Source organism: Callithrix jacchus, chromosome 3 (assembly GCF_049354715.1).
Source record: "Callithrix jacchus isolate 240 chromosome 3, calJac240_pri, whole genome shotgun sequence".
In the NCBI taxonomy this organism is placed as follows: Eukaryota; Metazoa; Chordata; class Mammalia; order Primates; family Cebidae; genus Callithrix; species Callithrix jacchus.
The window spans coordinates 128,781,557-128,799,130 of NC_133504.1; the positions used below are offsets into that span (position 1 = coordinate 128,781,557).

General features: G+C 33.6%; 1 protein-coding gene across 1 annotated transcript; it reads left to right on the top strand.

Annotated features, from left to right (window-relative positions):
- Nucleotides 1–1,871: 1,871 nt before the first annotated feature.
- On the top strand, nucleotides 1,872–15,708 carry LOC100388812 (UDP-glucuronosyltransferase 2A3). Its single transcript, XM_002763546.8, has 6 exons — nucleotides 1,872–2,632; nucleotides 8,442–8,590; nucleotides 12,381–12,512; nucleotides 13,856–13,943; nucleotides 14,642–14,861; nucleotides 15,345–15,708. Exons 1-6 carry the CDS (start codon nucleotides 1,918–1,920, stop codon nucleotides 15,622–15,624), a joined length of 1,584 nt encoding a protein of 527 aa, XP_002763592.4. The 5' UTR covers nucleotides 1,872–1,917; the 3' UTR covers nucleotides 15,625–15,708.
- Nucleotides 15,709–17,574: the final 1,866 nt, after the last annotated feature.

The following is a 17,574-nucleotide window of genomic DNA, read 5'->3' on the forward strand; positions in this document are numbered from 1 at the left end:
ACATCTGCCTTCCTACCAACTGGACAGGCACCTGCACTCTAGTTTTTCATACTCCCAAAATTCAGTTTGCCAATGGAGACAAAGCCTTCCAGCCCCCTTGTGCTCCCAACATGACACAAGCAGGTCATTTTCTTGATCCCCTTACTTGTAGGGTTAAGAATTACTACTGCACTCAGCACAGGCATAGCAGGCCTTACCACTTCAATCATCACCTTCCATAGCCTCTCTAATGTTTCTCTGATAGCACTGCAGAATTAATTCAATCACTATCTCTTCTTCAAGTTCGAGTAAATTCCCTGGCTGTAGTTGTCCTCCAAAACCACAGAGGTCTTGATTTACTGACTGCAGATAAAGAAAGTCTTTGTCTACTCCTAAAGGAAGAATGTTGTTTTTATGTAAACCAGTCTAACCTCACAAATGATCCCATCAATAGATTGAAAGACAGAGCCCAAAAGCTTGCTAATCAGGCAAATGATTATTCTGGACCTCACTGGACTGGCTGGACACTCTCTAACTGTATGTCACGGCTTCTTCCAATCCTTAGTCCAGATACCTATCTTTCTCTTTCTATTATTTGGACCCTGTGTTTTCCAATTAATCTCTCAATTCCTAGAAAATCATTCACAAGTGATAACCAATCAGTCAATATAATAAATGCTCCCTATAACAACCCCACAATGTCACACCTTGCCCCAAGATCTCCTGAAGCCTAAATTTTTCCCATTTTTAGTTTTCCATGCCACCTGCAATTCCACTTGAAGAATCCCTGAGAAACATCACTCCATCACCCCTCTGTGCTGGCCTTCCTAATATTCCACTACCCTTTTCTCTTCATTTCTTTTTCCTTTATATTACTAACATAAAAAGACATGAATGTAAGTCTTTTAGGCTGACTGAATGCACCATGGACTACGTCATGGTGACCTCTGTGGCCTGCAGGTACACTCCAAATGAGTTCCTGGAACTAGAAAGTCTGAAGTAACTGAAAAGAAAACACAAAAAAAGAGAAGAATGACCAATCTCTGCAGAGCCTAATTAACTCTGAGACATTCTTCTATTGTTCCTTATTCCCATCTCAACTGATAAGTCAGCTGTACTGCATAACCGACCTTACTCAACTGACAGGTCAACCTCATGACTCCAGTCCTTTTGACCCCCTCCCAGCTTGCAAAAACCACCCTGAACTATAAACTTCTGTAACTTTCCACTGCCTACCCTAAACCTATAAAACTAACTGGTTTGGGGTAGGCAGTGGGATTCCTATCTTCTGCTGAGTGTCTTTTCAGACTCAGCCCACCAACACCTGGATAAATAAACAGCCATGTTATTCACACAAAGTTTAGGGTGTCTCTTCATTCAGAGTGTGTGTTTAACAATATCTACATAGAGTTGTTTAATAATTAGGAAAAAAGCAATTGTGCTTTTTTCCCTCTCCGAAATACTGAACACTGTGTACTTATTATACAAAATTAATCAAAATAGTTACCAAAGTCTCCAAGTGTATTCTCTGTAAATTATTGTATTGTCTTTGTGAGAAAGGGAGGTAGAACATGTGTTCTCCTAAACCATATGACACCTTGGACTTAGTGTGGAATGAATGTAAGTGTGGTTGTGTGCATATGTGTCAGCCCATACATTATTAAATATAAAGAGTTTAACTTTTAAAAAAAATCAATTCAAATAATAAAAATATGTTTATGTGTTTTATCTCTAAGTTCTAGAAGGTCAGAACAACTTTTCCCTGATACCTTGCATTTCTTTTTGATACCTTAAATAAATGTTAAACTGGCAAACAACCAGTGAACTTTACCCTTAAAATATTAAATTTTAACTTCTGTGCTTATTATATTGCCATTTCAGCTCTATGCTTAGGAACTACAAAGCCATTGCCAACCAGTGCGTGAGAAAGCTGCCGTTATGAGGTCTGAGAAGTCAGCTTTGGTATTTCTGCTCCTGAAGCTCTTCTTTGCTGGCTATGGATTCTGTGGGAAGGTCCTGGTGTGGCCCTGTGACATGAGCCATTGGCTTAATGTCAAGGTCATTCTGGAGGAGCTCATAGCAAGGGGCCATCAGGTAACCGTATTGACTCACTCAAACACTGTCTTAATTGACTATAGGAAGCCTTCTGCACTGAAATTTGAGGTGGCCCATATGCCACAGGACATAACAGATTGTTCAGAAAGATTTATTGACCTAGTTCTGAATGTCTTGCCAGGCTTACCACCCTGGCAATCAGTTATAAAATTAAATAATTTTTTTGTTGAAACAAGAGAAACTTTCAAAATGATCTGTGAGAGCTTTATCTACAATCAGACACTTATGGAGAAGCTACAGGAAACCAACTATGATGTAATGCTTATAGACCCTGTGATTCCCTGTGGAGATCTGATGGCTGAGTTGCTTGGAGTTCCTTTTGTGCTCACACTTAGAGTTTCTGTAGGAGGCAATATGGAGCGAAGCTGTGGGAAACTTCCAGCACCACTTTCCTATGTGCCTGTACCTATGACAGGACTAACAGACAAAATGACCTTTCTGGAAAGAGTACAAAATTCAGTGCTTTCAGTTCTCTTCAACTTCTGCATTCAGGATTATGACCATCATTTTTGGAAAGAGTTTTATAGTAAGGTATTAGGTAAGAGACTCTTGTTTTATTTTTAATTTAGTTATCAAAAGATATACTTTTTTAAATTGTACACAGTCTATGACACATATATGCAGTATAATGAGTTTTTATTTTAGAAAATGTTGTAGCTGTTCTTCATAAAGAAATTATATTTGTTGTAAGAGTAAGATAACCTACTTTCTTAATACCAGTAATAAACTTAAAAATAACCATCATTAACAGAGATTATTTTTGCATTTCCTCCAAATAGCCCAAATCTACATCACATATTTTTGAGAATCATTGATTATTACTCTTAATTTTTTAGCATTTCTATTGAAATAAGATGCAAATCATTCTTTTCTCCCTCATCATAAATTTTTTAAAAATCTTCAGAAAGTTCTCTTTGAATTATTATTTTGAGTGGTTAAATCAAAATACTTTCTAGAATTCTTTAATTTCTTAGATGATTACCTTGTAGAAACTTGAAAATATATTATAAAAAGTTGAAAGACTTAAGGTCTTGTAGGGCATATATAGTAAAAGTTTTAGTTTACTGATACATATCCATTTGACTTATTTTTATTTATTTGCTTTACTGAAAAAAGTTGTTTGACTTTGTAATTTTCATACAAAGTTGTGATCTGAGGTGGTCAATGCAAGATGCATTTTTTATCCAACTATGTTTGAGAAATATGTAGAAACATGAACAATGAAACAATTATATTAGACACTAAAATATTGTTTAATGTATTCCACTGAATTCTAATACATAAACTGTTTCACAGAACTAATGTTCAGAGGATCTCACTTCAAATATCTGTAGCTCTAGACATGATTTGAATTTACATGCATTGATTTGCTTTAATTAATTTAGTAATCAGTAAGCTCTGCCTAGCTGCAGATAGCCTACTAGGCTTTATGGATGTAGGTAAATAATACAAACATCTTGGCCTCATCTACATGCAGAGATGAAAGTCACTGCCAAAATTTGGTATAATAGGACTATAATTAAAGCCCCTTGATAAGATTGAAATTTAAAATAAGACAAAAATATTATCAAGAATGAATAAAGGGGTGAAAGAACATTTTCCTATAAACAAAATATGTTCTGGCCATGCATTCAGAAAGCCCCAATAATTCTTTAAAAAATCATTTCACTTGATCATTGAGTAGCTTGAAATAAGAAATTTATTCAATAACTAGATTTATTCTGTAGCTTCAACTTACTAAATTATTGATTATTACACATTTTATAGAATTATCAATTATGTATATAAATCAATCGCACATATCAAAACAACTATAGGAAAAGGGATATCAGTAAATTTTAATTCACTGTGTAATCTCCATAAGTTTTTATGAACAGACATGTTTCATTTTATTATACTTTGCTTTACTGTCCTTCACAAAAATTGTAGTTTACAAATTAAATGTTTGTGAAAACCCTGAATCAAGCAAATCAATTTGGCATAATATTTCCAACAGTAAGTACATACTTATTGATTCTATATCACATATTGGCATTTAACATACTTTTTCAAATTTTTTATTATTATCTCTTTTACAGTGATCTGGGATCAGTGATCTTTGATGGTTACATTTGTACTAGTTTTAGGGCACCTTGATCTGTTAACATATAAGACAGTAAACTAAATTATAAATGTTGTGCATGTACTAACTGCTCCACTGATTTGTCTCCCCATCCCACTTCTTCTCAGGCCTTTCTATATCCTGAGACACAGTAATATAACATACAAATGACCTCTACATGTTCTAGGGAAAAGAAGAGTAGCAGGTCCCTCGATTTAAATCAAAATGTTGAAAGGAATACTTTTAATGAGTACTATAGTTCAAATATGGTTTGCCTGTCCCTACAAAATCCTATGTTGAAATTTGATCACCAATATTTGAGGAGATGTTAGGGTCGTGAGAGTAGATCCCTTATGAATACTTTAGTGCTCTCCCTGGTGAAAAGGGCAAGTCAGTTCTCACTCTGTTAGATCCCAGGAGAGATAATAATTAAAAAGAGCTGGGAACATCCACACTCTTTCTCTTGCTTAATCTCTTATTATCTGATCCCTGCACTTGCTGGCTTCCAACATCTTCTACAATGAGTGGAGGGAACCAGAGGTCTTCACCAGAGACAGATATTGGCGCCATGCTTCTTTTATACCCTGAGGAATTGTGAGCCAAATAAACCTTTCTCTTTTATAAGTTAAACAGCCTTAGTTATTCCTTGATAGCGACAAAGACTGGGACAGGCCAAAAACTACACCTATTGTGCCAAACAATTAAACAAGTTGTGAATGCACAGGAAAGGTTTTGGAGGAAACTAAAAGTGCTACATACAAATGATAAGAACAAATAAACATTATCAGTGCTGATATAGAGAGAGTTGTAGTTGTCTAGCTAGAAAATCAAATTAGCAGCCGGGCACAGTGGCTCACGCCTATAACCCTAGCACTTTGGGAGGCCGAGGCAGGCGGATCACGAGGTCAAGAGATCGAGACCATCCCGGTCAACATGATGAAACCCTGTCTCTACTAAAAAAAAAAAAACAGAAATTAGCTGGGCATGGTGGCACGCGCCTGTAGTCCCAGCTACTCAGAAAGCTGAGGCAGGCGAATTGCTTGAACCCAGGAGGCGGAGGTTGCGGTGAGCCGAGATCGCGCCATTTCACTCCAGCCTGGGTAACAAGAGCGAAACTTCATCTCAAAAAAAAAAAAAATTAAATTAGCTAGCAACCTGCAGTGATTCATATCTGTAATCCCAGTGACTTAGGAGGCTCAGGTGGAAGAATGGCTTGAGCCCAAAAGTTTGAAGTTCAAGGTTGCAGTGAGCTATAATTGTTTCACTGTACTCCACACAGGTGATAAAGCAAGACCTCTACAAAAATAAATAAATAAAAAATAAAAGAAAAAAAATTAAACCAGCCACAACATTGCCTTAAGTTTTGGCTTTAGCTAAAAACTAATACATATCATTCAATTACATGAAGCTTCAGAGAGGAAAGGAAGATGCAGAAAAATAGACTGACGCTAGCAGAGGTTAACTAATGAGATTTAAAGAAAGAAACCGCCTCTACGATGTAAAAGTTCACTGCAAAGCAGAAGAAAATTATAAAGAAGACCTAGCTAGTATAATCAGTAAAGGTGGCTACACTAAACGAAAGGATTTCAATGTAGACAAAACAGCCTTCTGTTGGAATAAGATGCCATTTAAGACTTTCATAGGGAGGCGAAGTCAACCCTTGGCTTCAAAACTGCAAGGTACAGGCTGAATCTCTTGTAGTGGCTAATGCAGCTGATGACAAAGTTAAAGCCAATGCTCATTTACTATTGTAATAATTATAGAGGACTCTAAATAATTACATCAAATCTATTTTGTTCTATCAATGGAAGAACAAAGCCTGGATGATATCACATCTATATTCAACATTGCTTATAGAATATTTTAAGCACACTGTTGGGACATATTGCTCAAAAAACAACATTCATTTAAAAATATTGCTGCTTATTGACAATTCACCTAGTGACCCAAGAGCTCTGGTTAAGATGTGCATATCTTAATGTTGTTTACATACTTGATATCATTATCCCCATCTTACATCCTATGGATCAAGGCATAACCTCGACTTTCAAGCCTTACAGTAGAAATATATTTTATAAGGTTATAGCTCTCACTGATGGGGAAAGTATATTGAAAATCTTCTCAAAAGGATTTACCACTCTACATTACATTAAGATTATTCATAATTCATGAGAGGAAGGCAATATATTAATATTAACAAGAGTTTGGAAGAAGTTGATTCCAACTCTCCTTGATGATTTATTTTGAGGGATTCAAGATATCATTTGAGGAATTAACTGTAGATGGGGTGGTCATAGAAAAAGAAATAGAATTATAAGCAGGCCTGAAGGTGTGTTTAAATTGCTATAATATCATGATAAAACTAAAACAGTTGAGGAGGTGCTTTTTAACAGGTGCTTTTTATAGATGAACAAAGAAATTGGTTTCTTGAGATGGAATCTTCTCCCAGTGAAAATACTGTGAACATTGTTAAAATGTCTACAAATGACTTAGAATATTACACAAACTTAGTTGATAAGGCAGCATCAGGATTTGAGTATATTGACTCAAATTTTGAAAGAAATACTACTGTGGGTAAACTGCTATGAAACATCATCACAGGCTACAGAAAAATCTTCCACGAAAGGATAAGTCAATTTATGCAGCAATCTTCACTGTTGTCTAATTTAAAAAATTGCCCAGCAACCCCAACCTTAAGCAAAAACCACCCTGATCAATCAACAGTAATCAATATTGAAGCAAGACCCTAAAGCAGAAAAAAAAAAAAAAACCTCACTTGCTGAAGCTCAGCTGATTATTAGCACTTTTTAGTCATACTTTTATTTAAGGTATGTACTTGTTTTGAGACGTGATAAACACATGAAAGTATGTATACTTTCATATGTTTATCAGACCCAAATTTATGTGAATCACTTTACTGGCATATTCCTTTTATTGAGATGAACTGCAACTTAACCTACAATATCTCCAAGATATGTGTGTATGGCATTTCAGATAAGATGTGAAATTGTTTAACTACTTTAGTATAAAAAGTAAATTTAATTTTCTTTCCTTTGATCACCTTTATACACGTTACTGTGAATTAATCCTTTAAATATAAACTGACTCCAATTGTTTAAAACTGAGTCTTTCTTAAATGAGGCCTAATATCATGTTAATGAAAATCACCTAGAGGTTGGTAATGCAGGCAGCATGTAAGGCACAGAAAACAAATCTGAAGGACATAAATGCATTTGCTTCAAAGCTGAGAGATAGCTCTATTCTAATTTCTGATAATTTCAAACTGAGTATCTTCGGTAAAATTTATTCACTATCAAATTAAACGCATTTGGATTTATGATCTAGAAATAACCTCAAACATTAATATGTGATTACCTTAAACAGAGGCTTTCCATACTATGGTATATAACACTATGAACTTTGATGAGAATTTTAAAGAGAAACAAATTATCTTAAGGGGTTTTATCTTGTTATCGGTTGCAAAATATGTTTTTGTAGATATACTAAGTATTTAGTTATTTGCAATTAACCATCCTTCTGATTAAAAACCTAAAATTAAAACTTGAAAATGTGTTTTCCTTCAAAACACATCATTTGAGTGAAACAAGAAAGTAAGTGTCCGATAGTCATAGTATGTACATGCGTGTTTCACAATCCAGAAGATTGTCATGGGTAAAAATCAGTCAAGGAATTCCTACTAATAAAACAGTAGCCTATCAATTGAAGTAATGATATGCAATACAGCAAGTTAAAGTGGACTTTAATAATAATATTATTAAAAAGTGGACTTTTTCAATAATAAAGTGGGATTATTGAAAGATATATCCCTGACTGTAGATAAGAAAACACAGAGATGTGATTTGATGAAGATACCGTGGGACTAATCTATCATCTGAAATTCACTTGGAGAAGCAAAAAAAAAAAAAATGTAATAAATTTATTTGTAGTTTGGAGTTGTGTCTTTTTTTTAATTGTGAAAATACACTTAATGTAATGTTCTTCCTTTCTTCCTTTCCTCCTTCCTTTCTCTGTCCTTCCTTCTTTTCTTCCTTTTATCCTTCCTTTCTTTTTTTTCTTCTTTGCTTCTTTATTATTTCACTAATATCCCCTTCCACTTAACACCTAAAAGCCATATTGCTCTAGAGGGACTAAAATTATTATTTTCTTAATAGTTTATTGAAAAATTAGTGGTACAATTTTTTATTTAAATTGTATGCTAATTCATTCTATTATTTCTTTCATTTAGGAAGGCCCACTACATTATGTGAGACTGTGGGAAAAGCTGACATATGGCTAATACGAACAAATTGGGATTTTGAATTTCCTCAACCATACCAACCTAATTTTGAGTTTGTTGGAGGATTGCACTGTAAACCTGCAAAACCTTTGCCTAAGGTAAGACTATTGTATTAAGAAATAGTATGTACTTAAAAACATGATTTCAGTTTTTCTCTTAAAAAATTAAACAGACTTATAGAAAGATGATGTTGAATGTCTTCTGTTTGCAACTCCATTTATTTTTCATGTCACAGGGGCTCTCATAGATGATACATGTCTTTTTGGCATTATATTGAGAAATTCGGCAGAAGAATGACATGATTAGAGTAGGTTTTTAAATACCAGTATTACAATAGTTTGGATAATAAGTTGAATTAATAGAGAATTGGAGCCATGAAGATCACTAAAAAGAATGCTCTAGCCTTTCTCACAATTGAACTGAGCTTATGATTGAGAGCATTTATCGTGATAGTACAGAAATAAGTGTATTTTCATGAGACATGTTGAATATATTCCACAGGTATTGGTGAGTAGAGAAAATAAGTGATGAAGGAAGACAAGAAATAAAGGAAAATTTCTATTAATTGAAAGTTTAAGTGTTTAATGATAGTGATGGCTTCTACTCAAATAAATACTTAGAAGTAATCTTGTTTGTAATTTATATGATGAATTCTGGGTTGTGACTACTTAGAGCTAGTGAGAATTTTAGGATAGGCTTTATAAAAATCACTTGAGAAAGACAATGTTTTTTTCTCTGTAGACAGAAATCTAGTGATAGTCATTAGAATAAAGTGGAGCTCATAGAAATAATTTTTCAGCCTTATCACGGGTTTCTTTTGGAGTGAAAATAAAATTGTATACTATATTCCTAAATCATCCAAGGAAATAAATTTATACTTCAAGAAATGTTGAAGGAAATAGTTTTGAGAAGCAAAAGCAAGTAATAGCTGTTACAGTTTTCTTTATTAGTTTTTTAAATATGTCTTGAGTTCTCTGTCCCAAAAGTGGCTCTTAGCTCTAGCCTTGACCTGACAAGGTTCTAAAGTATTTAGTTGCGGATGTTCATGATCTACCTTTCATGGGATACCTTTTATTCTGATGAACAGTCTAATGCCGAAGTGTGCAATCGATACCAAGATTGTCTCTCATAAGAAATGTGTTTACACTGGAAGACACGACTGTGTATCTTGTATGACCTATGTCTTCTTCATTTCTCCAAACATAACCACTCTGTAGGAAACCCTAACCAGGAGAGATGTTATGTTTGTGTTGGTCAAGTGAGAAACAGGGGAGACAACTTAACAAAATACATAAAACAATGGAAGCAGTGTACTTTCACCATTTCTAGAGAAAAAGAGTTCAGCATTCCTTGTAAAGCCACTGGGAAGAAGAAACCTGTTTGGGAAAAGTGCATTCAACCAATGAATAGGGAACAAGAAAGAGAGTAAGGGATCTGTGTGCCAAAATGTTAACTGGGGTCCAGGGTGTTACCTAGGTGAGTTTCCAATGAGGAACTGTAATTGATAGGTTTAATGCAAGCAGGCACAAGTTCCATGAAGTCATTCTGAGACTGAGAGGTAGTCACTTTGGCATATCTGCACAGTCCTTTTGGTGTATGGAGGATCAGTGATGCAAACCAAGTGGGTTGTATCTAGTTGTCCTATAGGATGGTTATCAGGAGGCAGTGTGTAAGTAACGATACTGACTGAACTCATTGAGGAAATTGAAGAAGGTGGAAGATTTTAAACAGTGTTAATGTTGACTAAGACCTGCTCTGGTATGGAAAAGTTCAACTAATATTTTAAATGAATAGCCAGATAACATAAAATTATAAGAATTTACTACAATAGCTATGGTAACAATACTGGGTTTACCTATCACTACAGAGCAAAAAGAAAAACCCTCATTTCTTGTTTTATGGGAATATAATCAAAATCCTATTAGGAAGGTATCAAAGCCAGTAGGATTTCCATAAAAAAATACTGGTCGTGGCCGGTTGCGGTGGCTCAAGCCTGTAATCCCAGCACTTTGGGAGGCCGAGGCGGGTGGATCACAAGGTCAACAGATCAAGACCATCCTGGTCAACATGGTGAAACCCCGTCTCTACTAAAAATACAAAAAATTAGCTGGGCATGGTGGCACCTGCCTGTAATCCCAGCTACTCAGGAGGCTGAGGCAAGAGAATTGCCTGAACCCAGGAGGCGGAAGTTGCGGTGAGCCGAGATCGCGCCATTGCACTCCAGGCTGGGTAACAAGAGCAAAACTCCGTCTCAAAAAAAAGAAAAAAAAATTATATATATATATAGTATACTAAGATGTGTATTGATAAATATACTTTTATTTATTAATTATAAATATTATTTTACTTACCAGGAAACTTATACCTGAAAATCAAGCCCTCTTAAGCTATGGCATCTTTATCTAAAGTAGAGATACAGAAGGAGAACTGACAATTTACATCATTCTCTAGATAATCTCCCATGCCAAACTACTCTTTACTCTCACATTGCCACTTTTACACTCACACGCGCACACACACACACACACACGTAAAAATAATTACAGAAGTAATATTTTTTAAAAAGTTAGATCCATGAAGTAATAATTAGTTAAGTAAAAGCTTTTGTGCTTATAATTTGAAAAGTTTAATTGAGACAGATTTTAGGGCTGTCTTACACTAAATATTTATTCTTATTATTTAAAAAAATTGACATGTAATAATTGCACATGTTTAAGAGGTATGATGTGCTGCAATACATTTATACATTGTATAGTAATTACATCAAGATAGTTAATGAATTCATTACCTTAAATATTTATTATTTCTTTGTGGTGGTAACATTAAAAACCTTCTTTCTAACTGTTTAAAATATGTAATATATTGCTATTAGCTATAGTTACGCAACTAAAAAATATAGAAACAGAACTTATTCTTCTTAATTACAACTTTGTATATACTGATCTACCATTTCTCCTTGCCCTGCCTACTACCTCTTCATCCTCTAATAACAATTCTACTCACTACTTCTATTATGATTAAATTTTTTGATTCTACCTATAAGAGAATCACATGTAAGGAATGCCATGCATTATTTGTCTTTCTGTGCCTGGATTATTTCACTTAACATTAAGTCCTTAACATTATGTCCTGCAGGTTCATTCATGTTGCTACAAATGACAAGATTTCATTCTCCTTTTTTCAATATATATCCAATGAAATTGATATATATAGACACACTGGAGAAAACATACACACACACATATATATATATATATATACACACACACACACACACACATATTCAGTGGAGAATGCTATTTATAAAAAAGCTAATATATAACAGAAATAAAGCTTACATATATTTATATCATGGAATGGATATATATAGCTATATATATATATAAATATATACACACACACCATATATATACACTATATATATATACACACACCACATATATACACTATATATATATATTCAAATGTGTGTGTATATTTATCCAATGGAATAGACATATATATATGTACTTTTTTTATATTTTCTTTATGTATTTCTTCATTAATGGATGTTTAGGTTGATTTATCTCTTCACTATATGAATAATGGTGATGCAAACATGGAAGGACAGATATCTTTATGACATTTTAGTTCATTGAAATACATAGCCAGTAATGAAATTACTGTATCATATAGCAGTTCTATTTTCAATTTTTTTTGGAACCACCATACTGTTTTTCTTACTGATTATACTAATTTGCATTCCCTTCAATAGTGTGTAAAAAATTCTCTTTCTCTGCCATGTAACTATACATTAATAATTTCTCTTTATTTTAGACATATAAGTAACCTTTATTTTAATCTTTGTAATATTACACCACTGTAATGCAGAGACATTTTTGTCTTCAGGAAATGGAAGAATTTGTCCAGAGTTCAGGGGAAGATGGTATTGTGGTGTTTTCCCTGGGGTCATTGTTACAAAATGTTCCAGAAGAAACAGCTAATGTTATTGCTTCAGCTCTTGCCCAGATTCCACAGAAGGTCAGTAAAACCTCCAATTCTGATAAACTGCTACTCACATAATGAGAAAGCACAGCTTTTATTTGGATCTTGAATCTCATTTTCCACTGAGCATAACAAGCACCAAAATTTATACCAAAATTTGTAAAGAATTGTAATAGTGTATATGGGCACAACTGATCATTTGCCTATTGAGTATTGCTGTTACTATGAAAACACTGCTCTTGATTGTCATTTGTTTATAATAAAATAGAAATAATAAATTAAGCCCCATCTCATATTTTAGAATTTGATATCTAAAGGCTTGTGTCACCTATTCCAAAAAATGTTCTGACATGTATTATCTCCAAGGACCAGAAAAGGGAAAACTGATATAAAAAAATATAGAGAAGAATCAGTCTCAATAATATTCTTCACATATGTGTGTGTATAAAAATTGAATTCAGGGTACTTTTGCATAGAAATAAAAGGTCAGATTAACATAGTCTTTCTAAATAATTAGAGTTCTCAAGAGTTAAATGTCAATTACAATTATATCATAGTAACTTATTTAAGTAATCTAATTATGATACTCAACTTATTTTAACTCTGTTATTACTGTAATTCTAGAATTTCACACTGTAGATAGTGCTATATATGAACTATCCAAAAGATATCTTTTATATTTAGCTAAAATACATCAAACTCAGTAAAGGCAAATATGGTAATTAGGAATGTAAAATCTTGTAATTTTAATTTTGAAATTATCTGTTAAGTAGTTTGAACATCTGTGCCATCCTTTATTTTCAAATGCATAAAATTTTTATGTGTCCCACAAATATCAATTATGTAAAAAAGGCACAATCCCAAACAAAATTTTTCATTGAATAATAGAACATAAATTCTCTATCTTATTCTTCTTCGATAAAACAATTAAATATAAGAAAACAGAGGTCAGGAAGGAAATAGAGAAGAAAAGACAACTGTTTATCCAAAACATGCACAATATCTAAAGCAAATTTTATCTGTGGGAAACTGTAAATTTGATGGTAGAACTAGAATGGTTCTGTGAATTAAAATGACACAAAGATCATGTATTTATAAAGTTTTAATTCTCATATGAAAATTGATTAGCCATTGCTGTCTTATTTTTAATTATTCATTTATGTTCTCATTCTCAGTTAATAGGCAACTGGTACACATTATTTTAAAATGTCTTTTGTGAAAGTCCTACTGTATCTTTCAGTGTTTACACAGTACTTCTATGTATCCCTCTCAACCAGCACCTAAAGTAGAGTGGGTTTATAATTTATAACTATACCTACATCCTCAGAATGCTAATATCCTGTGGTTCAATCTGTGAAATACATGTGTTTCTTCCACAGGTGTTATGGAGATACAAAGGAAAAACACCATCCACATTAGGAACCAATACTCAGCTGTATGACTGGATACCCCAGAATGATCTTCTTGGTAGGACTATGAGAAAGTAAAAATATGGACTCGATGAAGAAAAAATGAGGCCGGGCGCGGTGGCTCACGCCTGTAATCCCAGCACTTTGGGAGGCCTAGGCAGGTGGATCACAAGGTCAAGAGATCGAGACCATCCTGGTCAACATGGTGAAACCCCGTCTCTACTAAAAATACAAAAAATTAGCTGGGCATGGTGGCGCGTGCCTGTAATCCCAGCTACTCAGGAGGCTGAGGCAGGAGAATTGCCTGAGCCCAGGAGGCGGAGGTTGCGGTGAGCCGAGATTGCGCCATTGCACTCCAGCCTGGGTAAGGAGTGAAACTCCGTCTCAAAAAAAAAAAAAAAAAGAAAAGAAAAAATGAATAAATGCTAAACAGCTAACACATTCAACAAATATTTTAAAATTATGAAACTTTATTTTACTTACACTTTTGAAGCAGATATAAAGGATTGACTAAAATTGTATAGATTCATACTTTCTATTGTTAAGGTAAGAGTGAAAGGAAATGCAGAAGGAATTAATGCCTCCTATTCTTAAGATAGAAATGATTTTTAGTAGCAGTGCTCCATGTGCTCACCTTTTAAAAAAAATACTGTATGCTTTAGTGAGTTATCTCAAAATTCCCATTTTTAGTCTTGAAATTACTTTAAATTTTTATGATGAACTATATCACCATTTATCACCCAATTTTCATACTAGGTCATCCCAAAACCAAAGCTTTTGTCACTCATGGTGGAATAAATGGGATCTATGAAGCTATTTACCACGGGGTCCCTATGGTGGGAATTCCCATATTTGGTGATCAGCCTGATAACATCGCTCACATGAAGGCCAAAGGAGCAGCTGTAGAAATAAACTTCAAAACTATGACAAGTGAGGATTTACTCAGGGCTTTGAGAACAGTCATTAATGATTCCTTGTAAGTACTACTGCTTGTAAAGACTGATTATGTAATACATAAATTATGTTATACATTATTAAAGATTGATTATGTTATACATCATAACAGAAAATGTTAAATATTAACCTGGTAGACTTTTTAAGGAATGTTTTCCCATATTATTGAGTCATTCCTCACCTTGGTATTGGAATAGTCCTGGAAATTACAGTTCACAGAGTGTCAGTCTTCCTTCATGGAAATATTAGGTATAAGTTAACAACTCGTTTACTAAGCTTTTATTCACATCTTTATTTTTTCCCCATTTTGTTAAGAATATACTCTTTTTCAGTCTCCTTACTATATGTTTAATGCTATGCAACCAATGAAGTTCATATCACAAAAGAATCAATCTTTTTCTCAAAAATGTTTGGCTTGCATAACATAGACTACGATTTACCTATCTGTCTTTTGCGAAAACAAAAATACAACTTTCTAATTTCTATGTGTGTTTTTGCCTTCCAGTTATAAAGAGAATGCTATGAGATTATCAAGAATTCACCATGAACAACCTGTAAAGCCCCTGGATCGAGCAGTCTTCTGGATTGAGTTTGTCATGCGCCACAAAGGAGCCAAGCACCTGCGGCCAGCTGCCCACAACCTCACCTGGTTCCAGCACTACTCTATAGATGTGATTGGGTTCCTGCTGGCTTGTGTGGCAACTGCTATAATCTTGGTCACAAAATGTTGTTTGTTTTCCTGTTCAAAATTTAATAAAACCAGAAAGATAGAAAAGAGGGAATAGATCTGCCCTAATTTAGAAAAGACCTGATGGAGTAATCCTGTTAATTCCAGCCACAAATAATATAATAAAAACATGCTACTCTCCTATTTTTATATTTTATCTTAGCTATACAGCCTAGAATTCCACAGATCATTAACTTGTGAATATGTCTCATTCTTTTTTCTAATTTGCCTTGACATCCTTACTCTCTTCTCTCACTTTGTGAAACAAGGACATGAATACCTATTTCTGATATCGCTGTTTTCATGATGTCATTACTTCTATAACCTTAAGTGATAGGGTGACCTCCAATATGCTGATTCCTGGTGACTGCACAAACAAATGAATTTAGAGAAGTAAAAAATGTAAAATTCACAAAATTCAGTAAACCACACAAATCAGGTGTGTATACTATGCGATTAGCTTGTTATGAGAAACATAATGATTTTTCTGTTTCTATTTAAATAAGCCCTTGTAAATATCCAACATTACTGATATCAGACAATAAATTGCTAAAAATGATGATGGGGCATTACACTCAGAAAAGTTTGCTATATTTTCATATACCTCATCTAGATGTCAAGGCCTACATTCTACCATGACTCAACCACAATTTTGAGTGTGTACTTGATGAAAAATAGGCCGTTCTCATTATTGCCCTCAAGTAATAAAAGGAACTAATCTTTTCTCACACAGAGAAAATGTCAATAAGATATTCAAGATGAGCAGATTATGTTGAGATAAGTAACCATTAGAGATAATATGGTTTTAATTACTGATTTTATAAAATTTTAATTGATAGTACACTTAATAAAGAAGATTTAAATATCTACTCTTTAAAAATCATGAATACTCATTTTTTTCTCTCCAATCAAAAGTATAATGTTTACTGGAGAAAAATAAAGAGATGCTTGCTCTGAAACTAAGAGCAATATACTGCTTTTCATTCTCAATCTTCAAGAAATGCAAATTCATCAAATAATTGTTTACACAGTAAAAATGTAAGGTATTATAATACCTGCTTAACAAATAATATTACGTATTAAATATTTAGATATGTAAAGATATACACTAAACTAAATACATTTTCATAATCTTTACACTAATTAAGCAAATATATTAAAAGTTTTATTTTTTTACTGTCTTATAATCTTAGTGATATGCTTATTTAAAGTCTTAATTTAAGGACTCAATTTATTAAATAAATAAGTTGGCTCAACTTTTCTGAAAATTTTGCAATTCTTACACATGTTGGTAAGGTATATTTATAAATTAATTCTAATTTTAAAATGACTATGTAAAAGGAAATAAAAGTACTTTTCTTGTGTATGTATATAATTAATATGTAAATGAAATTACTAAGTTCGTAAGTTTCTTAAGTTTTTACACTGATACATATTTTGACTTTTACAATATTATTATAATCTATGAAAAGCTGATTATATCTGTTTTAAGCCTCATCTTTTCTCTATCATTAAATTCAGCAACTGGTTAATATGCTGTGATAGGTGGGATTTCTGAGGTTGAGCCTACTAACACTCTGGGGCTTTCTAGGTTGGACACTCATTGTACATGGGACTCCCTGCCTCTCAAGAGCTGTTACTCATAAGGCTCTCTTTCGTCTATCTAGCATTGCCTTTTGAAATAAGTTGCAATCAGAGTCCAACTGGCCTTTCAGTCATAATATGTTCTGTCTTAATCACCACTTTCCTATCAGGAGCCTCCCCAAGTTTGTTCTCTCATGTAAGAAGCTCACAGATGTTCTAAATTTCAGACTATTAAGCTATTAACAAGCCTTTGGACCATGTTCACTTTAGGTTGAACATAGTGTGAGCAGATGTAAATTAAATTATAATCCTATCTGTGTATGTTACAAGTATTAAAGTGTATAAATTAAATAACACATTCTAAGTATTCAACAAGGGTCAAATAAATGATTACACAGTCACCAAATCAATGCTATTTGATCTC